General features: G+C 45.2%; 1 protein-coding gene across 1 annotated transcript; it reads left to right on the top strand.

The window, feature by feature from the left end:
• Window positions 1-20,740: 20,740 nt before the first annotated feature.
• LOC129863801 (betaine--homocysteine S-methyltransferase 1) lies at window positions 20,741-26,021 on the top strand. The gene is made up of 8 exons (XM_055936059.1): window positions 20,741-20,849; window positions 21,343-21,475; window positions 21,674-21,786; window positions 22,307-22,498; window positions 22,675-22,822; window positions 24,357-24,539; window positions 24,682-24,910; window positions 25,172-26,021. The coding sequence occupies exons 1-8, from the start codon at window positions 20,820-20,822 to the stop codon at window positions 25,350-25,352; spliced, it is 1,209 nt and encodes a 402-aa protein (XP_055792034.1). The 5' UTR covers window positions 20,741-20,819; the 3' UTR covers window positions 25,353-26,021.
• Window positions 26,022-26,404: the final 383 nt, after the last annotated feature.

Genomic DNA, 26,404 nt, shown 5'->3' with positions numbered 1-26,404 from the left:
ATAACACAACTAATATATCTACAAGATACTATAGTGCTTAATGCAATGTATTGATATTCAATTGATGTAAAAATCAATAATCAATGCATGTTCTGTTGCTGAGTGGTATGGTTCGTACAATGTTTGTTTGAACATACTGACTTGTGCGAGGAGCGATCAATCATGGTTTGCAGCGCAAACACTCTCTGCACAATATCCCAGTCCCTGGTTGCTCAACTTCCAACTACACCAACCCCCCTCTGGCTCTTTTTCAAAACACATTCTAGCACGAAGCTCACTCTCCCAGTCTGCCAAAGGCTCTTGTTTCTGTTTTCCACGTTTGCAACAAGAGGTACATGTTGTGCGTATATTGTCTTTGTGCATGTATTTGTGTCACTTTTAATCAGAGGACGGACTGGAATGGAATAAATGGAACCCATTCCAGCCATTACAATGAGCCTGTCCACCAATTTCTCCCTCCACCAGCCTCCATTGGCGTTTACATAGAGACAGATATTTTGCCTCTGACAGATATTGGACCTGTGGCGTTGACTATGCGGTTAGATCTGATGGTCCCGTGTGGGGTCTGGACGTCTCACTTCCAGTCGCTGGTGGGTGTGAGACCAGAGACCGGAGCTGGTTTGTAGATCTGGGCTCCGTACATACAGGGCCCCAGCAGCCAGTGCCATGGTCAATGAGTAGGGGTCAATATGGCCATCTCCTGGGTTATACAGACCCATTAGCACCTGGGGGAGGTGGCGATAAAATGTTACTGTTACTCTCATGTCTATGTTCTGCACTGGTTCAAACCTGGTCTATAATCATGTTTCTATCCACAGTTTATATGAGAGTAAAGTCATACAGCAAAAAAAACAAAAAAAACACGACAGCTGTAATGGAAACAGGAAGTTTCAGTAGAATTTTATAAATGGAGACAGATCATTTGTTTGTTCGACATGGTGGGATCTTTTTGTGTCGGTAAAATTCATTATGCGAGAAATGGCGGTGGAAACGCCTTGATGTGCAAATATTGATATAATAACCATCATATCGAAGTAAACTTAGAATCACAGGATGATATGGTGTGTGGTCCTCTCACTACGACTCGGGAAACCATGCAGTTTATTCGGCTACAGATGAAATAAATTATGATGAACTTCACAGGGTGGTGAAAGTGCACGGTGATCTTGATGCTCCTTTCCAATAAATATCAAAAGGTCTTATTCTGGGGACATTAGGATTGATGCTTGACTGCCGTTTGACAAATAAAAATATTCTCGCTCATATCGATAATAATGTCATCATGTAGACTAGACAACCTGCACAGTTACCTGCACTGTATCTGCGAGATGTTGGCTAGAGGGCAGGTGTAGGCACCTTTGGGCAGGTGGGCAGGTGTTGGCTAGAGGGCAGGTGTAGGCACCTTTGGGCAGGTGGGCAGGTGTTGGCTAGAGGACAGGTGTAGGCACCTTTGGGCAGCTGTTGGCTAGAGGGCAGGTGTAGGCACCTTTGGGCAGGTGGGCAGGTGTTGGCTAGAGGACAGGTGTAGGCACCTTTGGGCAGGTGTTGGCTAGAGGGCAGGTGTAGGCACCTTTGGGCAGGTGGGCAGGTGTTGGCTAGAGGGCAGTTGTAGGCACCTTTGGGCAGGTGGGCAGGTGTTGGCTAGAGGGCAGGTGTAGGCACCTTTGGGCAGGTGGGCAGGTGTTGGCTAGAGGGCAGCTGTTGGCTAGAGGGCAGGTGGGCAGGTGTTTTCTAGAGGGCAGGTGTAGGCACCTTTGGGCAGGTGGGCAGGTGTTGGCTAGAGGGCAGGTGTAGGCACCTTTGGGCAGGTGGGCAGGTGTTGGCTAGAGGGCAGGTGTAGGCACCTTCGGGCAGGTGGGCAGCTGTTGGCTAGAGGGCAGGTGTTGGCACCTTTGGACAGGTGGGCAGGTGTTGGCTAGAGGGCAGGTGTTGGCACCTTTGGGCAGGTGGGTAGGTGTTGGCTAGAGGGCAGTTGTAGGCACCTTTGGACAGGTGGGCAGGTGTTGGCTAGAGGGCAGGTGTTGGCACCTTTGGACAGGTGGGCAGGTGTTGGCTAGAGGGCAGGTGTTGGCACCTTTGGGCAGGTGGGCAGGTGTTGGCTAGAGGGCAGGTGTTGGCACCTTTGGACAGGTGGGCAGCTGTTGGCTAGAGGGCAGGTGTTGGCACCTTTGGACAGGTGGGCAGGTGTTGGCTAGAGGGCAGGTGTTGGCACCTTCGGGCAGGTGGGCAGCTGTTGGCTAGAGGGCAGGTGTAGGCACCTTTGGGCAGGTGGGTAGGTGTTGGCTAGAGGGCAGTTGTAGGCACCTTTGGGCAGGTGGGCAGGTGTTGGCTAGAGGGCAGGTGTAGGCACCTTTGGGCAGGTGGGCAGGTGTTGGCTAGAGGGCAGTTGTAGGCACCTTTGGGCAGGTGGGCAGGTGTTGGCTAGAGGGCAGGTGTAGGCACCTTTGGGCAGGTGGGCAGGTGTTGGCTAGAGGGCAGGTGTAGGCACCTTTGGGCAGGTGGGCAGGTGTTGGCACACAAGACCAGAGTAGCACATTTGCTATTTGACGCAACAGTTTGTGACAAAACTATCAGTAGAGTTTAAAATGTGATGGAAACACAATGAACATGAGATTTTTATTCGGTACATGAAAACGAAAGCAAAAAAAGTCAATTTTGTGTGCAGTACGTCATCATAAGGATTTTTATCCGCAACAAGTCAGTTTGGTGGAAACACACCACTTGTGGGAAAATGCGCATATTTTCTTTATGTAGATTGTAGAATATTCAAAAGAGAATATTTCGGCAATTGGATGGAAACCTAGCTACAGACACCAGTGGAACAGAGTCAAACATGTTGTATCCATATGTTTGACGTGTTTGATACCATTCCAGACATTACAGTGAGCCCGTCCTCCTATAGCTCTTCCCACCTGCCTCCTCTGACCTTTTGGCTCCGGAGCACCTCCAGAGGCCAATGTTCTGTATAGCCTCTTTAAGTCATTACAGAATCTCCATTAGGCTCGTAAATCATGCTATAAAACTGAAATCATGATGATCTTGATCATGTTAACCTGGTCCAAGATATGTTTGTACTGTCTTGTCACACCACTGACATTTAGGAGTTGGCCAGACAACACAAACCTATCTGGAACCCAGGCTACATGTCTATGAAGGATGTGACTGTATTTTCCCTCAGGTCCAGACATTGTCCAATTTGAGCAGGGGGAAGAACGCCTTGATCTTCTCAGGTGTGATGAGCCACTGGGGCGTGGGGTGTCGGCGGGTCCTGGACATCTGGTACTTCAGCTCATCCTCTCTGACTGGGGTGGAGGCAACACGGATGCTGCCTGGCTGGTGGGAACCCACCGCCTAGAGACACACAGAGAAAAGGAAGGTGTGAACATACAGAGACAGACTCACATTATCATCCATTGTGCCGTTCTGTGGTTAATGTGTAGTGTACGAGACTCTCATACAGATTGATGCTGTGGTAGTGGACCTTCTTCAGGTTTATACCAGGGTGGTAGTATGTGGTCAGACCAGCAAAGAACAGACAATAAACATGGATACTTAGAGGAGGAGGCATGGAAGTGTACATATGATCGCTGACTACACTTAATGGACTGTATGGACCCTGCAAGTTTGCAAAGCAATGTTTTGAAAGTGTATATTTTTTATATATACAGTTGAAGTCAGAGGTTTACATAAACCTTAGCCAAATACATTTAAACTCAGTTTTTCACAATTCCTGACATGTAATTCTCGTAAAAATTCCATGTCTTAGGTCAGTTAGGATCACCACTTTATTATAAGAATGTGAAATGTCAGAATAATAGTAGCGAATGATTTATTTCAGCTTTTATTTCTTTCATCACATTCCCAGTGGGTCAGAAGTTTACATACACTCAATTAGTATTTGGTAGCATTGCCTTTAAATTGTTTAACTTGGGTCAAACGTTTTAGGTAGCCTTCCACAAGCTTCCCACAATAAATTGGGTACATTTTGGCCCATTACTCCTGACAGAGCTGGTGTAACTGAGTCAGGTTTGTAGGCCTCCTTGCTCGCACACGCTTTTTCAGTTCTGCCCACACATTTTCTATGGGATTGAGTTCAGGGCTTTGTAATGGCCACTCCAACACCTTGACTTTGTTGTCCTTAAACCATTTTGCCACAACTTTGGAAGTATGCTTGGGGTCATTGTCCATTTGGAAGACCAATTTGCGATCAAGCTTTAACTTCCTGACTGATGTCTTGAGATGTTGCTTCAATATATCCACATAATTTTCCTCCTCATGATGCCATCTGTTTTGTGAAGTGCACCAGTCCCTCCTGCAGCAAAGCACCCCCAAAACATGATGCTGCCACCACCGTGCTTCACGGTTGGGATGGTGTTCTTTGGCTTGCAAGCCTCCCCCTTTTTCCTCCAAACATAACGATGGTCATTATGGACAAACAGTTCTATTTTTGTTTCATCAAACCAGAGGACATTTCTCCAAAAAGTACGATCTTTGTCCCCGTGTGCAGTTGTAAAGCGTAGTCTGGCTTTTTTATGGTGGTTTTGGAGCAGTGGCTTCTTCCTTGTTGAGCGGCCTTTCAGGTTATGTCGATATAGGACTCGTTTTACTGTGGATATAGATACTTTTGTACCTGTTTCCTCTAGCATCTTCACAAGGTCCTTTGCTGTTGTTCTGGGATTCATTTGCACTTCTTGCACCAAAGTACATTCATCTCTAGGAGACAGATCGCGTCTCCTTCCTCAGCAGTATGACGACTACGTGGTCCCATGGTGTTTATACTTGTGTACAATTGTTTGTATAGATGAACGTGGTACCTTCAGGCGTTTGGAAATTGTTCCCAAGAATGAACCAGAATTGTGGAGGCCTACAATTTTTTCTGAGGTCTTGGCTGATTTATTTTGATTTTCCCATGATGTCAAGCAAAGAGGCACTGAGTTTGAAGGTAGGCCTTGAAATACATCCACAGGTACACCTCCAATTGACTCAAATTATGTCAATTAGCCTATCAGAGGCTTCTAAAGCCATGACATCATTTTCTGGAATTTATCAAGCTGTTTAAAAGCACAGTCAACTTAGTGTATGTAAACTTCTGACCCACTGGAATTGTGATACAGTGAATTATAAGTGAAATAATCTGCATGTAAACAATTGTTGGAAAAGTTACTTGTGTCATGCACGAAGTAGATGTCCCAACCGACTTGCCATAACTATAGTTTGTTAACAAGAAATTTGTGGAGTGGTTGAAAAACGAGTTTTAATGACCGCAACCTAAGTGTATGTAAACTTCCGACTTCAACTGTATAAACACCACTGTTCAAAAGTTTGGGGAATGAACTTAGAAATGTCCTTGTTGTTGAAAGAAAAGGTAAATTTTTTGTCCATTAAAATATCATCAAATTGATCAGAAATACAGTGTTGACATTGTTAATGTTGTAAATGACAATTGTAGCTGGAAACGGCTGATTTTTAATGTAATATCTACATAGGCGTACAGAGGCCCATTATCAGCAACCATCACTCCTGTGTTCCAATGGCTCGTTGTGTTTATCTAATCCAAGTTCATCATTTTAAAAGGCTAATTGATCATTAGAAAACCCTTTTGAAATTATGTTAGCACAGCTGAAAACTGTTGTTCTAATTAAAGTAGCAATAAAACTGGCCTTCTTTAGACAAGTTGAGTATCTGGAGCATCAGCATTTGTGGGTTTGATTGTAGGTTCAATTACTGTCTAGTTTGAGAAACCGACACCTCACAAGTCCTCAACTGGCAGCTTCATTAAATAGTACTTGCAAAACACCAGTCTCAACGTCAACAGTGAAGAGGCGACGCCGGGATGATGGCCAAATTTGATGACCAATTTATGCAGAAAGCCAGGTAATTCCAAGGGTTCACATACTTGTTCTTGCCACTGTATATATATACACTGCTCAAAAAATAAAGGGAACACTTAAACAACACAATGTAACTCCAAGTCAATCACACTTCTGTGAAATCAAACTGTCCACTTAGGAAGCAACACTGATTGACAATAAATTTCACATGCTGTTGTGCAAATAGAATAGACAACAGGTGGAAATTATAGGCAATTAGCAAGACACCCCCAATAAAGGAGTGGTTCTGCAGGTGGTGACCACAGACCACTTCTCAGTTCCTATGCTTCCTGGCTGATGTTTTGGTCACTTTTGAATGCTGGCGGTGCTTTCACTCTAGTGGTAGCATGAGACGGAGTCTACAACCCACACAAGTGGCTCAGGTAGTGCAGCTCATCCAGGATGGCACATCAATGCGAGCTGTGGCAAGAATGTTTGCTGTGTCTGTCAGCGTAGTGTCCAGAGCATGGAGGCGCTACCGGGAGACAGGCCAGTACATCAGGAGACGTGGAGGAGGCCGTAGGAGGCCAACAACCCAGCAGCAGGACCGCTACCTCTGCCTTTGTGCAAGGAGGAGCACTGCCAGAGCCCTGCAAAATGACCTCCAGCAGGCCACAAATGTGCATGTTACTGCTCAAACGGTCAGAAACAGACTCCATGAGGGTGGTATGAGGGCCCGACGTCCACAGGTGGGGGTTGTGCTTACAGCCCAACACCGTGCAGGACGTTTTGCATTTGCCAGAGAACACCAAGATTGGCAAATTCGCCACTGGCGCCCTGTGCTCTTCACAGATGAAAGCAGGTTCACACTGAGCACGTGACAGACGTGACAGAGTCTGGAGACGCCGTGGAGAACCTTCTGCTGCCTGCAACATCCTCCAGCATGACCGGTTTGGCGGTGGGTCAGTCATGGTGTGGGGTGGCATTTTTTGGGGGGCCGCACAGCCCTCCATGGGCTCGCCAGAGGTAGCCTGACTGCCTTTAGGTACCGAGATGAGATCCTCAGACCCCTTGTGAGACCATATTCTGGTGCGGTTGGCCCTGGGTTCCTCCTAATGCAAGACAATGCTAGACCTCATGTGGCTGGATTGTGTCAGCAGTTCCTGCAAGAAGGCATTGATGCTATGGACTGGCCCGCCCATTCCCCAGACCTGAATCCAATTGAGCACATCTGGGACATCATGTCTCGCTCCATCTACCAATGCCACGTTGCACCACAGACTGTCCAGGAGTCGGCGGATGCTTTAGTCCAGGTCTGGGAGGAGATCCCTCAGGAGACCATCCGCCACCTCATCAGGAGCATGCCCAGGCGTTGTAGGGAGGTCATACAGGCACGTGGAGGCCACACACACTACTGAGCCTCATTTTGACTTGTTTTAAGGACATTACATCAAAGTTGGATCAGCCTGTAGTGTGGTTTTCCACTTTAATTTTGAGTGTGACTCCAAATCGAGACCTCCATGTGTTGATAAATTTGATTTCCATTGATAATTTTTGTGTGATTTTGTTGTCAGCACATTAAACTATGTAAAGAAAATAGTATTTAATAAGAATATTTCATTCATTCAGATCTAGGATGTGTTATTTTAGTGTTCCTTTTATTTTTTTGAGCAGTGTATATTATTATTATTGTTTTTTTTAATGTTTTTTTTCAACAATACAGACAACGACATAGACACACACAAACATCACCCCTGCCCAGATTCGCCTGCTCACACCCCCATCTCCAGCAGCCGCATCACTCTCTGCCACATGGCCTCAAACTTCATCATTTGTTTCTCTCCCTCGCCCACGCACTTTCAACAATTAGATATTAAAGGATTTGCCCTTTCCGTTGTGTTAATGATTTAGGATTGGTTGATTTCCAGTTTTTAAATATACATTTGTTTCAACATGAGAAAGGGATCGTCCAACCTATCGGTTATCTCACTAATGTCTTGAGATATGAATCTTCTTTATGTTATAAAATAATCGTAATAATACACATTTCAACACCATTATCTCCATTGACTTTAACTACACTGCACAACCAAGTCATTCAGTTCACATGTTCCTAACATAGATACTGTGCCTTCAGTAAATATTCACACCCCTGGACTTTTTCCACATTTTGTTGTGTTACAGCCTGAATTGAAAATGGATTAAAGTGAGATTTGTCACTGGCCTAGACACAATACCCCATAATGTCAAAGTGGAATGTATTAAAAATGAAAAGCTGAAATGTCTAGTGTCAATAAGTATTCAACCCCTTTGTTATGGCAAGCCTAAATAAGTTCAGGAGTACACATTTGGTTAACAAGTCATAATAAGTTGCATGGACTCACTCTGTGTACAATTATAGTGTTTTAATGTGATTTTTGAAGGACTACCTCATCTCTGTGTCTTACACATACAATTATCTGTAAGATCCCTCAGTCGTGCAGTGAAATTCAAACACAGATTCAACTTTAAAGACCAGGGAGGTTTCCCAATGCCTCACAAAGAAGGGCACCTATTGGTAGATGGGTAAAAATAAAAAAGACATACATTAAATATCCCTTTGAGCATGGTGAAGTTACTAATTACACTTTGGATGGTGTACCAATACACCCAGTGACTACAAAGACACAGGTGTCTTTCCTAACTCAGTTGCCGGAGAGGAAGGGAACTGCTCAGTGATTTCACCATGAGGCTAATGGTGACTTTTAAAAACAAGTTATAGAGTTTAATGGCTGTGAAAGGAGAAAACAGAGGATGGATCAACAACATTGTAGTTACTCCACAATACTAACCTAATTGACAAGGTGAAAAGAAGGAAGCCTGTACAGAATAAAAATATTCCAAAACATGCATCCTGTTTTCAACAAGGCACTAGAGTAATACTGCAAAAGATGTGGCAAAGCAATTGACTTTTTGTCCTGAATATAAAGTGTTATGTTTGGGACAAATCCAATACAACATTTTACTGAGTATAACTCTCCATATTTTCAAGAATAGTGGTGGCTGCATCATGTTATGGTCATGCTCGTAATCGTTAAGGACTGGGGAGTTTTTCAGGATTAAAAAAAAAACGTAATGGAGCTAAGCACAGACAAAATTCTAGAGGAAAACCTGGTTCAGTCTGCTTTCCACCAGACACTGAGAGACTAATTCACATTTCAGCAGGACAATAACCTAAAACACAAGGCCAAAACTTCACTGGAGTTGCTTAGCAAGAAGACAGTGAATGTTCCTGAGTGGCCGAGTTACAGTTTTGACTTCAATCTACTTGAAAATCTATGGTAAGTACTGAAAATGGTTGCCTAGCAATGATCAACAACCACTTTGAATAATTTTGGAAAAAAATTATGGGCAAATTTTGCACAAACCAGGTGTGGAAAGCTCTTAGAAATTTACCCAGAAAGCCTTAAAGCTGTAATCACTGCCAAAGGTGCCTCTACAAAGTATTGACCCAGGAATGGGAATAGTTATGTAAATGAGATATTTCTGTATTTCATTGTCAACAAATTTAGTTAAAAATTAAAACGTGTGTAGACGGTTGATCAAAAAAAATCTGTAATCCATTTTGAATTCAGGCTGTAACACAACAAAATGTGGAATAAGTCAAGGGGTATGAATACTTTCTGAAGGCACTGGACATAGAAAGAGAAGCTAGATAAGACTACTAAGGAAGTTGGACCCCTGACATTTGAGCAGCATATTTACTATGGCATGTAGACTAATCTCTACAGCAGGGATCATCAGCTAGATTCAGCCACCGACTGATTTGTTTCTTGAGTCAGGTGTCCGGAACCTAATTACAAATAAATTGTAGACTGCAGATTGACAGCAAGAAGCTCAAACAGATACAATATTTGACTCAAATATAATTATTTCAAACCTTGCTTACATTTGTATACGATCACATAGTTTATCCCTATTATGGGTGGGAATACTGTGGAACAGATGTCCAAATTTACAATCACTTGGAGCCGATTTGCTGGTGGTTTTAAGTCTTTTATGTCCACCAAATTCGCCAGTTGGAGAACCCTGCTATACAGGATGGAGTTGTTTGAGGATTATAAAGAGGCAGAACTAGGCCATCAGATCCTCGGCAGAACCACCTAGGCCTGGTTCTTTTGACAGCAGCTGTCTTTGACAGCTACCATAACTCAGATCTTCTTACATGCCTCCATCTTCTTCTTGGAAATCTCAACCGCTCCTTCTGCCGAGTGGACTATCTGATATGTCTGTAGTATCTTAGGTTCTTCCCGGTAGCTGTAAGTTGCTCTGGATAAGAGCGTCTGCTCAGTGGCTCAAATTAAAATGTAAATATCTTGAGTGTGGTTTCTCACTGCGGTCTCGCCATGTTGAATATCTCCGACATACATTACCTTTCCCTCTAATAGTGTGTGTAATAACACTCATGAACTTAATTCTAATGTGAAAACTCCGTTGCCATGCTAACTGCTGTAGTAGTGGAAGAACGTCTCAGGTCGAAACGGGGCTGCAGTGGAAATGCGCCATGTGTTTTGAATCTTTTCCAAATGTTACGCAAAAGGTAAAGGTGTTGTTGCGGTTTTGCTGTGGCTGTTGTGCCATCTGCTAGGTGTCAGACCATCAATCAATATGTTTAACACCAGACTCGATCCATAAAACCCTCTGAAGCCATTTGTTGTTCCAAGGTCCGTTCTGTCTTTTCCCCATCATATGAGAAGATTAGGTTTTGAGACAGGCAAGTTGATCCTAGATCTGTTGTTGTTGACCTACAGCGTGCCAGGTGGATCCAGCGGTAAGTTCAGACTTCTCCAGCAGAACCACGTCCTTCTGTCCAGCCTTGGCCAGGTGATAGGTTATACTGACTCCCACACAGCCCCCTCCGATGATCACCGTCTCAGCCGTGTCCTTCCACATCTTCCCCAGGACCGTGTGACTGTCCCTGGGAGGAGGGAGATTTTAATCCATTTCAATCCAGCTAAAGATGTGTGGAGTAGTTATGTGACTTCTAAGAAGTCAAAAATATTGTGAAGAGAATTAACCCTGTTGTGCGCAATTCTGACATGACATGACCCAGGAGGGAAATGCAACACTCCATTTGGAACAAACTGGTTGAATCAACGTTGTTTCAACAACATTTTTCTACGTATTGTGACGTGGAAAAGTGAAGCTTTGTTATATCAAGCTTTATTTATACAGCACATTTCACACATGGAAAGCAACACAATGTGTTTCACAGGAAAGTACAAAAAAAATAAATAACTATATTTAACTAATATTTACAACACAAAACATAAGAGGATAAAAACTAAAGATTGACAAAAACTGAGACTAAAAAGCAGCCTAAGGAAAAAGCAAAGCTAAAAAGTTGTGTTTTAAGATCTTATAAACATGTCCACAGTTTTGGCCCCCCTCAGATTCTCTGTCAGTGTAACATAGACGCTGGGAGTCGAGGAGCAGGTGCAGCTGGTGATTTTAATAATGCAATGAACATGGAACGGTACAAAAACAAGAGTAGCGTCTGGACATGAAACACATAACCAATATTGCCCGGGGAATGAAAGCAAGGGAGTGACAGATATAGGGGAGGTAATCAGTGAAGTGTTGGAGTCCAGGTGTGTCTCATGATGAGGCGGTGGTGCACGTAATGATAGTTGTCAGAGTCAGTGATTAGTAAACCAGCGACGTTGAGCACCGGAGAGGGGGAGTAGACGTGACAGGTAGGCTATTCCAGAGGCTGGGGGCATAGTAACTAAAAGCTGCCTCTCAGTTCTAGGCTTTGGGATAGTTAAAAGGCCATAGGACCTGAGGGAACTATTGAGTACATAACTTAAAGGATGTCAAGTCAAATCAAATCATTATTTAGTGGTCACATACACGTGTTTTAACAGATGTTTTTTGCGGTTATAGTGAAATGCTTGTGCTTCTAGCTCCTACAGTGCAGTAATATCTAACAGTTACACAACATATACCCAATACAGATAAATCTAGTAAAGGAATGGAATTAAGAAAATAAAAATATATGGAGGAGCAATGTCAGAGTGGCATAGAATAAGATACAGTAGAATAGTATAGGATACAGTACATACACATATGAGATGGGTATTGCAAAATATGTAAACATTATTAAAGTGACTAGTGTTCCATTTATTGTGGCCTTGGATTTCAAGTCTATGTATATACAGTCGTGGCCAAAAGTTTTGAGAATGACACAAATATACATTTTCACAAAGTCTGCTGCCTCAGTTTGTATGATGGCAGTTTGCATATACCCCAGAATGTTATGAAGAGTGATCAGATGAATTGCAATTAATTGCAAATTCCCTCTTTGCCATGCAAATGAACTGAATCACAAAAAAAACATTTCCACTGCATTTTAGCTCTGCCACAAAAGGATCAAAATGACATCATGTCAGTGATTCTCTCGTTAACACAGGTGTGAGTGTTGACGAGGACAAGGCTGGAGATCACTCTGTCATGTTGACTGAGTTCGAATAACAGACTGGAAGCTTCAAAGGGAGGGTGGTGCTTGGAATCATTGTTCTTCCTCTGTCAATCATGGTTACCTGCAAGGAAACACGTGCCGTCATCATTGCTTTGCACAAAAGGGCTTCACAGGCAAGGATATTGCTGCCAGTAAGATTGCACCTAAATCAACCATTTATCGGATCATCAAGAACTTCAAGGAGAGCGGTTCAATTGTTGTGAAGAAAGTCCAGCAAGCGCCAGGACCGTCTCCTAAAGTTGATTCAGCTGCGGGATCGGGGCACCACCATTACAGAGCTTGCTCAGGAATGGCAGCAGGCATGTGCGAGTGCATCTGCACGCACAGTGAGGCGAAGACTTTTGGATGATGGCCTGGTATCAAGAAGGGCAGCAAAGAAGCCACTTCTCTCCAGGAAAAACATCAGGGACAGACTGATATTCTGCAAAAGGTACAGGGATTGGACTGCTGAGGACTGGAGTAAAGTCATTTTCTCTGATGAATCCACTTTCCGATTGTTTGGGGCATCTGGAAAAAAGCTTGTCCGTAGAAGACAAGGTGAGTGCTACCATCAGTCCTGTGTCATGCCAACAGTAAAGCATCCTGAGACCATTCATGTGCGGGGTTGCTTCTCGGCCAAGGGAGTGGGCTCACAGAATTGTGCCTAAGAACATAGCCATGAATAAAGAATGGTACCAACACATCCTCAGAGAGCAACTTCTCCCAACCATCCAGGAACAGTTTGGGACGAACAATGCCTTTTCCAGCATGATGGAGCACCTTGCCATAAGGAAAAAGTGATAACTAAGTGGCTCGGGGAACAAAACATCAATATTTTGGGTCCATGGCCAGGAAACTCCCCAGACCTTAATCCCATTGAGAACTTGTGGTCAATCCTCAAGAGGTGGGTGGACAAACAAAAACTCCAAGCATTGATTATGCAAGAATGGGCTGCCATCAGTCAGGATGTGGCCCAGAAGTTAATTGACAGCATGCCAGGGTGGATTGCAGAGGTCTTGAAAAAGAAGGGTCAACACTGCAAATATTGACTCTTTGCATCAACTTCCTGTAATTGTCGATAAAAGCATTTGACAATGCTTGTAATTATAATTCAGTATTCCATAGTAACATCTGACAAAAATATCTAAAGACACTGAGGCAGCAGATTTTGTGAATATTAATATTTGTGTCGTTTTCAAAACGTATGGCAACGACTGTAGGCAGCAGCCTATGTGCTAGTGATGGCTATTTAACAGTCTGATGGCCTTGAGATAGAAGCTGTTTTCAGTCTCTCGTCCCAGCTTTGATGCACCTGTACTGACCTCGCCTTCTGGATGGTAGCAGGGTGAACAGGCAGTGTCTCGGGTGGTTGTTGTCCTTGATGATCTTTTTGGTCTTCCTGTGACATCGGGTGCAGTAGGTGTCCTGAAGGACAGGTAGTTTGCCCCCGGTGATGCGTTGGGCAGACCGCGCCACCCTCTGGGAGAGCCCTGCGATGGCGGGCGGTGCAGTTGCCGTACCAAGGGGTGATACAGCCCGACAGGATGCTCTCGATTGTGCATCTGTAAATGTTTGAGGGTTTTAGGTGACAAGCCAAATTTCTTCAACCTCCTTCACCAGACTGTCTGTGTGAGTGGACCATTTCAGTTTGTCAGTGATGTGTATGCCGAGGAACTTCAAGCTTTCCACCTTCTCCACTGTGGTCCGTCTGTGGATAGGGGAGTGGTCCCTCTGCTGTTTCCTGAAGTCCATGATCATCTTTGTTTTGATGACATTGAGTGAGAGGTTATTTTCCTGGCATCACACTCCCAGAGCCCTCACCTCCTCCCTGTAGGCTGTCTCGTAATTGTTGGTAATCAAGCTTACTACTGTTGTGTCATCTGCAAACTTGATGATTGAGTTGGAGGTGTGCTTGGCCATGCAGTCATGGGTGAACAGGAAGTACAGGAGGGGATTGAGCATTCACCCTTGTGGGGCCCCAGTGTTGAGGATCAGTGGAGTGGAGGTGATGTTTCCTACCTTCCCCACCTGGGGGCGGCCTGTCAGGAAGTCCAGGACCCAGTTGCACAGGGCGGGGTTCAGTCCCAGGGCCTCGAGGTTAATGATGAGCTTGGAGGGTACTATGGTGTTGAACGCTGAGCTATAGTCACGAGTCACTATAGTCATGAGTCACAAACCCGGATCCGGGATCACCCCATCAAAAAAGCTGACTAGCCTAACGCGACAGGGATATCATATAATATAATTTTCATGAAATCACAAGTCCAAGACACCAAATAAAAGATAAACATCTTGTGAATCCAGCCATCCTTTCCGATTTTTAAAATGTTTTACAGCGAAAACACAATATGTATTTCTATTAGCTAACCACGATAGCAAAAGACTCAACCGCATATTTTCACAATTTTTTTACCGCATAGGTAGCTATCACAAATTCGACCAAATAAAGATATAAATAGTCACTAACCAAGAAACAACTTCATCAGATGACAGTCTTATAACAGATTTATTGTATAGCATATGTTTTGTTCGAAAAATGTGCATATTTCAGGTATAAATCATAGTTTTACATTGCAGCCACCATCACAAATCTCACCAAAGCAGCTAGAATAACTACAGAGACCAACGTGAAATACCTAAATACTCATCATAAAACATTTATGAAAAATACATGGTGTACAGCAAATGAAAGACAAACATCTTGTGAATCCAGCCAATGTTTCAGATTTTTTAAGTGTTTTACAGCGAAAACACAATATAGCATTATATTAGCTTACTACAATAGCCAACTACACAACCGCATTCATTCAACGCAAAGGTAGCGATAGCAAAAAAAAACAGCAAAAGATATAAATTTATTCACTAACCTTCACAATCTTCATCAGATGACAGTCCTATAACATCATATTACACAATACATATATGGTTTGTTCGAAAATGTGCATATTTAGCGGTACAAATCGTGGTTTTACAATGTGAATACGTAGTCAAAATGCAAAAAAATTGTCCGGAGAAATCTTGGAGAGGCACCTAATCTAATCAAATAACTAATCATAAACTTTACTAAAAAATACATGTTGGACAGCAAATGAAAGATACACTAGTTCTTAATGCAACCGCTGTGTTAGATTTTAAAAAATAACTTTAGTACGACATACAGCTTACGTTATAGCGAGACAGCGCCCAAAATCAGGGCGGAAAATACGACTACACATTTTCGACAGAAATACGAAATAACATCATAAATGGTTCCTACTTTTGATGAGCTTCCATCAGAATGTTGTACATGCTGTCCTTTGTCCAGAATAATCGTTGTTTGGTTGTAGAATGTCCTCTTCACCTGTCGAATTAGCAACCAAAGCTAGCCATGTGGCGCAGGAGTGTCCAACTTCACCATAACGCAAAGAAAAGAAAATGCTGAAAATCGCAATAAACTGATATAAACTGATATAACTCGGTTTAAAATAACTACTTTATGATGTTTTTAACACATATATCAAATAAAATCAGAGCCGGAGATATCTAACGTCTTTACCGAAAGCTTTTCAGAACGCAATCCAGGGGTCCTTCAGCCTTGCTGAACAAAGGAAACTTGGGGTCATGTCATTCCAAGAGCTCTCATTTGACCTCAGATCAAGCCATTCCACCTCTCACTGCCTCGTGACATCTAGTGGAAGGCGTATGAAGTGCATGTAGATCCATAGATTTCAGGCAAATTAATAGGATGGCCCTGGAACAGAGCCTCGATTTCAGATTTTTCACTTCCTGACAGGAAGTTTGATGCAAAAAAAGTTCTGTTTTATTCATAGATATAATTCAAACGGTTTTAGAAACTAGAGAGTGTTTTCTATCCAATAGTAATAATAATATGCATATTGTACAAGCAAGAATTGAGTACGAGGCAGTTTAATTTGGGAACGATTTTTTACAAAGTGAAAATAGCGCCCCCCTATTGACAAAAGGTTTTAACAGCATTCTTACATATGTATTGCTCTTTTCTAGATGGGATAGGGCAGTGTGGTGGTAATTGCATTGTCTGTAGATCTATAGGGGTGGTAAGCAAATTGAAGTGGGTCTAGGATGACCGGTAAGGTGGAGGTGATATTATCCTTTACTAGTCTCTCAAAGCTTTCTTGGGTACAAGAACAATGGTGGCCATCTTGAAGCATGTGGGGACAGCAGACTGGTGTAGGGAGAGATTGAATATGTCCGTAAACACACCAGCCATCTGGTCTGCGCATGCTCTGAGGACATGGCTAGGGATGCCGTCTGGGCCAGCAGCCTGCCCGTTAGACTGAGGCCAATACCCGGATGTGAGGTTAACCGTGACCCTGAGCTTCTTTAAGAAGGCCCTCCATAATCGGGATGTGAATTGGGGGCCACGGTCCGAGACGAGGTCCTCTGGAAGGCCTTAATGCCAGAAGACCTGCTGGAAGAGTGCCTCAGTGACCTGGAGCGCAGTGGGGAGACCAGGAAGACGGATTAAACGACATGACTTGAAAAATTTATCCACTACCACCAGAATGGTGGTGAAACCATCAGAAGGCGGAAGATCAGTAACAAAGTCAATGGGTAGATGGGACCGAGGTCGCTGAGGCACGGGATGCGGCTTGAGCTTCCCTGCTGGAGCATTCCGAGGGGACTTGGTTTGAGCACACACAGAACAGGAGTTGACATACCGCTTAACATCCTACACCAAGGTGGGCCACCAGTATTTCTCAGTGAGGGAATGGATGGTGCGAGAAATACCTGGATGTCCAGCGACGACAGCTGTGTGTGCCCAGGTCAGCAGCCAATCCCTGTGTGAACGTAGATGCACGCGGGAGGACAATTCCGGGGTGCGGGCTCCCTCTCTAGAGCCTGGCGAATGTCCACATCTACGTCCCAGACCACTGGACCCACGACCCACGGGAGGATGGGATTATGGATGCCCTCTGGACAGGACCCTCTCCCAAATTGTAGATATGGGACAGGGCATCGGCCTTGATGTTCTTAGAAACTGGGTGATAGGTCAGCGTGAAGTCGAACCTGGTGAAGAAGAGGGCCCACCTTGCTTGGTGCAGATTCAGTCTCCTCGCTGTCCATATGTACAAGGTTCCGATGGTCGGTGAGGATGACGAATGGTTCCTTGGCACCTTCCAGCCAGTGTCTCCACTCTTCTAATGCCAACTTCACCGCCAAGAGCTCCTGATCGCCGGTGTCTTAATTCCTCCCTGTGGGGGACAGTTTCTTGGAGAAAGCACAAGGATACACTTTGTGACAAAACTGCCCCCACACCTACCTCCGATGCGTCTACCTCAACCACAAATGTAGCGTGGGATCTGGGTGTTTCAGCAAGGGGGCGGTGGTGAAACACCCCTTGAGGAGAAGAAAGGCCTCGTCAGCTGCTGCAGGCCAACTCAACCTATGAGGCCCACCCTTGAGGAGGGAGATGAGAGGGGCAGCGACGGCGCTCGCAGTGAACAGACATCGTGCTGAGCGCCATCTTCCACTCATCCCCCTCCCGGATGCGAATGAGATTGTAGGCACTCCCAGGTCCAGTTTGGTGAAGAACCGGGCCCCATGGAGCTGCTTGATGGCTGATGGCACCAGCAGGAGAGGATACCGATACTTCGTGGTGATGTCATTGAGTCCACGTTAATAGATACAAGGACGTAATCCTCACTCCGTCTTGGCTACGAAGAAGAAACCAGCCGATGCAGGGGACGTGGACCTGTGGATGAAACCCTGTAGGAGTGCCTCTTGAATGTAGTCCTCCATGGTCTGGGTCTCAGCCACCAACAGATGGCAGATGCATCTGCGCAGAGGTGTAGCACTGAAAAAAAGGGGAATGACACAGTCCCAGGGGCGATGAGGAGGGAGACAGGTAGCGCGGGTCTTGGAGAATACCTCCCTTAGATACTGATATTCCTTTGGGATGTTGGGCTGGAGGGCAACCACAGGACTCTCAACCTATGTGGAACCACAGGGGACAGGGAAGCAGGTCTTCCGGCATTCAGGTGACCAGTCGGTGATTCTCATCCTCGACTATGAGATGGTAGGGTTATGGCGCTGAAGCCAAGGTAGGGAGAGGATGATCTTATGAACTGGTGATGAAGAAGGGGATGTTTTCCTGGTGATTGGGCTCCACGGTGAGGGTGAGTGGTTGGGTGATGTGTGTGTGATGGTTCCTGATCCTAGAGGCCGACAGTCGAAACCTTGAACCGGAAAAGGAGAGGAGAGCGGGTAGGTAGTAATAGTGAGAGAGGAGGCAAGGGTCTGATCCATAAAGTTCCCCGCGCCGCCGGAATCCACTAAAGCTGTAGACACAGGGCATGAGGGACGGTCAGCCAGAGTGATGGGTACTAAAAAGAGTCTAACAGGAAGAGCAGTAGATGGAATACTCACTCATGGTCCAGGGTATGTAACATCACGTGACCGTCCCTCTGCTCTAGTGGTTCCCGGATACTGAAGTAATGGACACCGCTGGCACTTGTGCCTTCCCTGGCCACAGTATAGACAGAGCCCCAGCTGTATCCGTCTGAGTCGTTCCGCTACAGGAAGGTGTGTGACCCCTACCTCCATAGGTTCCAGCTCTGATCCCGAACACTCGCCGAAGGAGGGAGAGAAGCGATGAAGATGTCGACGTTCCCAGGGGAGGTTATCCAGACAGATGGCCATCACAATGAGTGCGTCCAGGGTGACATTGTCATCTCGCCAGGCCAGTTCCTTCTGGGCCTCCTTGCGCAGACCTCTTCTAAATAACGTACTCAGCGCCGGCTCATTCCATCCACTGGAAGCTGCTACTGTCCGGAAGGTAAGCGCATACTCAGTAGGCGTCTGATTCCCCTGCTGGAGCTGAAGCAGATGCTCACCTCCCTCTCTGCCCTCAGCGGGATGATCGAAAATACATTTAAACAGAGCCATGAACCCCTCATAAGACTCAAGCTCCTCCTCTCCTCTCTCCCAGATGGCCGTAGCCCATTCCAATGCCTGCCCAGTCAGCAGAGAAATAACCGTGGTAACCTTAGACCTCTCGGTGGTGGGGGCTCCCATCTGATTTGCGAAATAGAGGGAGCACTGATGGAGGAAGCCACGGCATTTGGATGGTGTCCCGTCATATTTCTCCAGGAGGGATAGACGGGCATCGCTGACCTGAGCGGGTTGCTGAACGGGCTGGTGTGCTGACTCGTTGGGTAGACTGGCTCTAGAATATCCTCCGCTGTTGAGACGTTGTAGACTCCGGAGAACATCTTCCATGGCCGTCCCCAGTTGAGCCAGCTGATCATGGTGTTGACGAAGAAGGTAACCTTGTTCATCGATCATCTGGGAGATGTCCGGTTGTCCTGCTGCTTCCATATTTTGAGTTGGCATTCTGTAATGACGGGGCAGTGAGTCAGAAGCAGGTGCAGGTGAAACGATTTAATAAAACAACAAAACAAAGAATACAACACTAACGTAAGGCAGATCTCCACTGATCCTGATGTTGTGTAATTTTGGAGCCACTTTTATTGTAAATAAGATTCCAATATGTTTCTGAACACTTCTACATTCATGTGGATGCTCTCATGTTTACGGATAATCATGAATGAATCGAGAATAATAATGAGTGAGAAAGTTACAGATGCACAAAGATCATGCCCGAAAAACATGCTAACCTCTTAACTCTGACCATTACGAAAAAAAGGGAGGTTAGCATATTAGGGGGTAATGATATGCATGCCTCTGACTTTCTCACTCATCATTATCCACGATTCATTCATGATTATTCGTAATCATAGTAGCATCCAAGAAATTTTGCACGTAGTATTGATTTACAAAACCATTGGCAAATGTACAGAGACACTGAGTTTAGATGGATTAGATGGATAATCCATTTGAGAAGGATTACAATTAGTATGGTAACAACATTTGTATTGTAACAAAATGTGGAAAAAGGAAAGGGGTCTGAATACTTTCCGAATGCACTGTATACACATTTCTGCCGAGACACGATTTTAAGATCAGAGTGACACCAATGACTGTATATATGAATGGACAAAGCCATCGATCACGTCACACAATTCATTCCTATGTAATGGCTCAATAGCGCATTGAAGCCAAATGAAGTCGGTTAAGATGGCCTCTCATGGAGACATAACATGCTCAGTTGGAGCTACTCCAGTAAGTGAATTTGCAGGCTTGCTCAGTGCTCCCCCCTCTCAATGAGGAATTTGGTTCTTGTTTGTTGTTCATGTAGTGAAAGGGCTTTATGTCAGAAATAAGGTATTTCTGTCTTTTTATAGTTTTTTCCATTTTAGAATAAGGCTGTAAAAAAGTGATGGGGTCTGCATGCTTTTCGAATGCACTGTAGATGCAGAGAAAAATTGATTATTTAACAAGCAGGAGAAGGCGGATCTGTGTGACTGGGAGTGACATCAGTGCACACCACACCCCTCCTTCAGCTTATAAAGGCAAACGGATCACGGTATCAAACCCTCTCCAAATCTAGAAGAAGAGAAGGAGTGTCTTAAGTACAAGTGCAATCACCAATGATCATGGCACCAGCTGGAGCTAAGAGGGTAAGTCGAGACTTAATATGACCATTATTATGGCTGTAAAGACATGCATGGCTATTGCGTAATGCACTTAGCCTTTTGCAGAACTATTGCAGACGTGCTAATGTATGTATTGCTTTGGTGTTAAGAGTTAAGAGTGTGTTATTATAGGGATCAAAATGCTTATTTGAGTTCTAACTTCATCTGAACCCCTTGGTCTTGTTCGGCGCAATATATTTAAAGAAAAACATAGTGCATGCTTCATTGACTTTGGTTAACATACGCTGACTTGTACTACAACTCTATTATATAACCTTAGATCAGCGTTTCCTAAACTCGGTCCTCGGGACCCCATGGGGTGCGATGTTCACCCATTGGTGTCCCCAGGACCCAGTTTGGGAAACAATTCAATCGTTTCCCAGTTGCGTATTTCATTCAGGGAGCTTTTTACGCATTTATTGCGGGTGCATATTTCATACTTGTAGAATGGAGAGCTAATTATGCAATGTTTGTGCAGAACATTCTGGAGCGCCTGGATGCAGGCGAGATTGTTATTGGGGACGGAGGTTTCGTCTTCGCCCTGGAGAAGAGGGGCTATGTGAAGGCGGGTCCCTGGACTCCTGAGGCTGCCGCCGAGCACCCCGAGGCTGGTAAACGATATCTAATCTTTGGCTCGCCGGACCCTGCACACCAGTCATAAGGCTAGCCTACATAGCATTTAGCGAAGCCTCTCCAACTTGTCCATCAGACGCACATCTTTCAACCAGATTAAGTTGAGAGAGCGCGAAGTTGTAAATAAATACTTAGCAAAAAGCCATGTGAGTGACACTTACTCTTCTCGTTTCCAGTGAGACAGCTGCACCGCGAATTCCTGCGGGCGGGGTCAAATGTCATGCAGACTTTCACCTTCTACGCCAGCGACGATAAACTGGAGAACAGGGGTAACGCTCAGCGCTTCACTGTGAGTATCCGTCTGCAGCTGTTGGGAAAACTCACCAAGAGGAATGAATGAGAATGCCAGACCCATTCTGCTGTTAGTTTGGCCATGCATTTCTAAGCAAGATTGTTCAATGACTGAATGGGATAAAAGTTTATATAAATAATTATTCCATCTATCTGTAAATCAGGTTTCCTATACATCTCTCGAAGCCTGAATGAAGCCTGTTATTCTGTTCAGCACTGATTTTTTTTTTTCCCAACCTGGGGTAGAACCTACTTGGCAGGTTTCACAATGGTGATATAGAAGACATTGGGTGTGTTCCTCTGCCCAGGTGTTGCTGATGCCTGCCAGATCTTACAACGCCTGGTTAGGTATTTTTTGTATCAGCTAATCACATGTTATAGCAATCTGTCAGTCAATCACGTGACACTGAAACATTGGTTGACGCATGCAACGTCTGAGCAGGGGAACGCAACCATTGTAGGCTACCTCAAACTACATCAATAGGGTTGTACACTAATCAATATTTGATTTACACCAGGGCACACAAATCAACGAGGCCGCCTGTGACCTGGCCAGGGAGGTGGCCAATGAGGGCGACGCGATGGTGGCGGGCGGGGTCTCCCAGACCCCCTCTTACTTGAGCTGCAAGTGCGAGGACGAGGTCAAGGGCATCTTCAAGAGGCAGCTTGATGTCTTCGTCAAGAAGAACGTCGATTTCATGATTGCAGAGGTAGGAACAGCATGTTGTACGCTCATATAGTAGATCCACTTCTTGCCCACATGGCATACTGATACCGTAAATCTGATTTTGACCTGACCGATTCTATGTGCAAAGGATCTTCACTTGGACAATCCTGATTCTGTATTGCTTGGGTTGTCACTTTTTTACACTGTGTGTTTGTGCAGTACTTTGAGCACGTGGAGGAGGCAGAGTGGGCCGTGCAGGTACTGAAGACCTCGGGCAAGCCAGTGTGTGCCTCTCTGTGTATCGGCCCTGACGGAGACCTCAACGGAGTCAGCCCTGGAGACTGTGCCGTCCGGCTGGTCAAAGCTGGTATGGGACTTCATTTAGATAGAGATATATCTCTCTCTCAGCAAAAAAAATAAATGTCCCTTTTTCAGGACACTGTCTTTCAAAGATCATTCATAAAAATCCAAATAACTTCACAGATCTTCATTTTAAAGGGTTTAAACACTGTTTCCCATGCTTGTTCAAAGACCATAAACAATTAATGAACATGCACCTGTGGAACGGTCGTTAAGACACTAACGGCTTACAGACGGCAGGCAATTAAGGTCACAGTTATGGCAACTTAGGACACTAAAGAGGCCTTTCTACTGAATCAGAAAAACACCAAAAGAAAGATGCCCAGGGTCCCTGCTCATCTGCGTGAACGTGCCTTAGGCATGCTGCAAGGAGGCATGAGGACTGGAGATGTGGCCAGGGCAATAAATTGCAATTTTAGTTCTGTGAGACGACTAAGACAGCGCAATAGGGCGGACAGTTGATCGTCCTTGCAGTGGCAGACCACGTGTAACAACACCTGCACAGGATCGGTACATCCGACCATCACACCTGTGGGACAGGTACAGGATGGCAACAACTGCCCGAGTTACACCAGGAACGCACAATCCCTCCATCAGTGCTCAGACTGTTCGCAATAGGCTGAGAGATGCTGGACTGAGGGCTTGTAGGCCTGTTGTAAGGCAGGTTCTCACCATACATCACTGGCAACAACGTCGCCTATGGGCACAAACCCACCGTCGCTGGACCAGACAGGACTGGCATGAAGTGATTTTCACTGACGAGTTGGGGTTTTGTCTCACCAGGGGTGATGGACGGATTCACGTTTATCGTCGAAGGAATGAGCGTTACACCGAGGCCTGTACTCTGGAGTGGGATCGATTTGGAGGTGGAGGGTCCGTCATGGTCTTGGGCGGCGTGTCACAGCATCATCGGACTGAGCTTGTTGTCATTGCAGGCAATCTCAACGCTGTGCGTTACAGGGAAGACATCCTCCTCCCTCATTTGGTACCCTTCCTGCAGGCTCATCCTGACATGACCCTCCAGCATGACAATGCCACCAGCCATACTGCTCGTTCTGTGCGTGATTTCCTGCAAGACAGGAATGTCAGTGTTCTGCCATGGTCAGCGACGAACCCGGATCTCAATCCCATTGAGCACGTCTGGGACCTGTTGGATCGGAGGGTGAGGGCCATTTCTCCCAGAAATGTCTGGCAACTTGCAGATGCTTTGGTGGAAGAGTGGGGTAACATCTCACAGCAAGAACTGGCAAAGCTGGTGCAGTCCATGAGGAGGAGATGCACTGCAGTACTTAATGCAGCTGGTGGCCACACCAGATACTGACTTGTGACCCCCCCCCCCTTTGTTCGGGGACACCTTATTCCATTTCTATTAGTCACATGTCTGTGGAACTTGTTAAGTTTGTCTCAGTTATTGAAAGCTATGTTCATTCAAATATTTACACATGTTAAGTTTGCTGAACATAAACACAGTTGACAGTGAGAGGATGTTTCTTTTTTTTGCTGAGTTTATATGCACTCTCTCTCTCTCTCTCTGCCAACAGGAGCCAATATTGTGGGCATCAACTGTCACTTTGACCCCATGACCTGTGTGAAGACGGTGAAAATGATGAAGGAGGGTGTGGAGAGGGCGGGGCTGAAGGCCCACTACATGGTCCAGCCTCTGGCTTTCCACACCCCTGACTGCAACTGCCAGGGATTCATCGACCTGCCAGAGTTCCCCTTCGGTACGTACACAGATCACCATCGCCATCTCTCTCCTGCACACTAGGTTGTCTTTTTCTGTTTCTCTTTCCTCCTTCCTTTCTCCTAATTTCTCTTCTCTTTTCCAACTCCCTCTCTCTGACTGCATGTCTGTCTCTCCCCCAGGTCTGGAGCCCAGGATTCTGACCAGGTGGGACATGCACAAGTACGCTAGGGAAGCATTCAACGTTGGCATCCGTTTCATCGGCGGCTGCTGCGGCTTCGAGCCCTACCACATCAGGGCTGTGGCTGAGGAGCTGGCCACAGAGAGAGGCTCCCTGCCCGCTGCCTCAGAGAAGCACGGTAACTGGGGTGCTGGTCTGGAGATGCACACCAAGCCATGGGTCCGTGCCAGGTAAGGAGACCGTATACACCACACGGGTACAAATTAGTTAGATACCAGGAACCACAAAGGAGTGTCCTTATGACTCCAGTCCAAAATAGCAAAAGTTCAGTTATTTAACTTAAATGGTTACTGTAAGACACATGAGGTTAGACATAGTACCGTACCTTTTTATTAACAGCTTATTACTCCCATGTCAGGAGTATACATTTGACCTTTTACATTTTCAATCCCCCACCTCTCCCTCCCCCCTCTGTTCCTCTCTTCCCCCAGGGCTCGCCGTGACTACTGGGAGAAGTTGATGCCAGCATCCGGCCGTCCCAAGTGTCCCTCCATGTCCACCCCTGACAGCTGGGGTGTCACCAAGGGCCATGCCGACCTGATGCAGCACAAAGAGGCCACCAGCCAGGAAGAGCTCAAACCCCTGTTTGAGAAGGCCAAGGCCAGCCACTGAGCACTCTTTCTTGGTTAGGAGAGGGAGGTGGAGCCCCCTGGAGGAAAACCGAAGGAGTGGCGTGCACTCTGAAGGAGTGGTGTGTTGTGGTTTGATAAAGGCAGAGGGGAGAACTCCCACACATTCCCTTTTTAAAGAAGTTTACATAACAAAAATAATTAGATGTAAGTCTTATTGTTTTGATTTCTAGGACCATCTTGTGAACCAAAAGTTATTCTTATGATTTCATTCAGATTTGCAGCATCTCTAGATGGTATGGCTCCATTGTATTCTCTTCTGTAATAATTCTAAAGTGATTATGGTATAGATGCATCTAATTTCTAAATAACTGAATTTCAAACTTGATATGTGCCTTACACAGACAGAATGTTACAGCAATCATCAAGCCATTGATACGTACTGTGAGTTAAACAAACAAACCAAAACGTTGCCCTCGGTGGTGCGTCCTCCAGAGTGTGCTGCTGATCTTGTGACTATTGAAACGCATAAGATTAGAAATACAAGTGAAAGCGTGTTACTGAACCTACTGTGACCACAATGTTAAATAGCTGGTAAAGAATGTAGCATAGCCTAGTTCTGAATACATCTAGTGCCAAATAATGTCTATACCAAATGAAAGTTTTGACTTCATAACTGAAGTTTGATTCAATAAACTTCCACTTGACCTTGTATGTGATGACATTACTTCATTGTGTGGGGTATCCTATCAACATGTTGGTGTTTTGAAACCTCAAGCTACCAAAATACTCTTACATACACAGAATACCAAGATAAAACTATTGAGAAAAGACAATCGCAGCAAAATCTGAATTGATTTATTTCCAAAACATTATTGTAAATGTTTCTGAAATGACAAATAACCAAATAGCTTCAAAGTACAATCCAAATGAGTACGAAAAAGCCATTTCACTGTCATTCTACCCTTACAAAACGTCCTGCAGGTTCTGGTGGATTCCTGCAAGAATTTACCTGACCCTGCAGGAAATACTTTAGCTGCATTTACACAGGCAGCCCAATTCTGATCTTTTGTCCACTAATTGGTATTTGGACCA

Source organism: Salvelinus fontinalis, chromosome 10 (assembly GCF_029448725.1).
Source record: "Salvelinus fontinalis isolate EN_2023a chromosome 10, ASM2944872v1, whole genome shotgun sequence".
Lineage (NCBI taxonomy): Eukaryota > Metazoa > Chordata > Actinopteri > Salmoniformes > Salmonidae > Salvelinus > Salvelinus fontinalis.
This window is presented reverse-complemented; position numbering and strand designations above follow the sequence as displayed.

Bases quoted from the DNA above. Each gene is read 5' to 3' on its own strand.
- LOC129863801 (XM_055936059.1), top strand. From the start codon at position 20,820: ATGATCATGGCACCAGCTGGAGCTAAGAGG. The intron at 22,499-22,674 runs GTAGGAACAGCA...GTGTTTGTGCAG, and splicing joins TCGATTTCATGATTGCAGAG to TACTTTGAGCACGTGGAGGA. The intron at 22,823-24,356 runs GTATGGGACTTC...CTCTGCCAACAG, and splicing joins CGTCCGGCTGGTCAAAGCTG to GAGCCAATATTGTGGGCATC.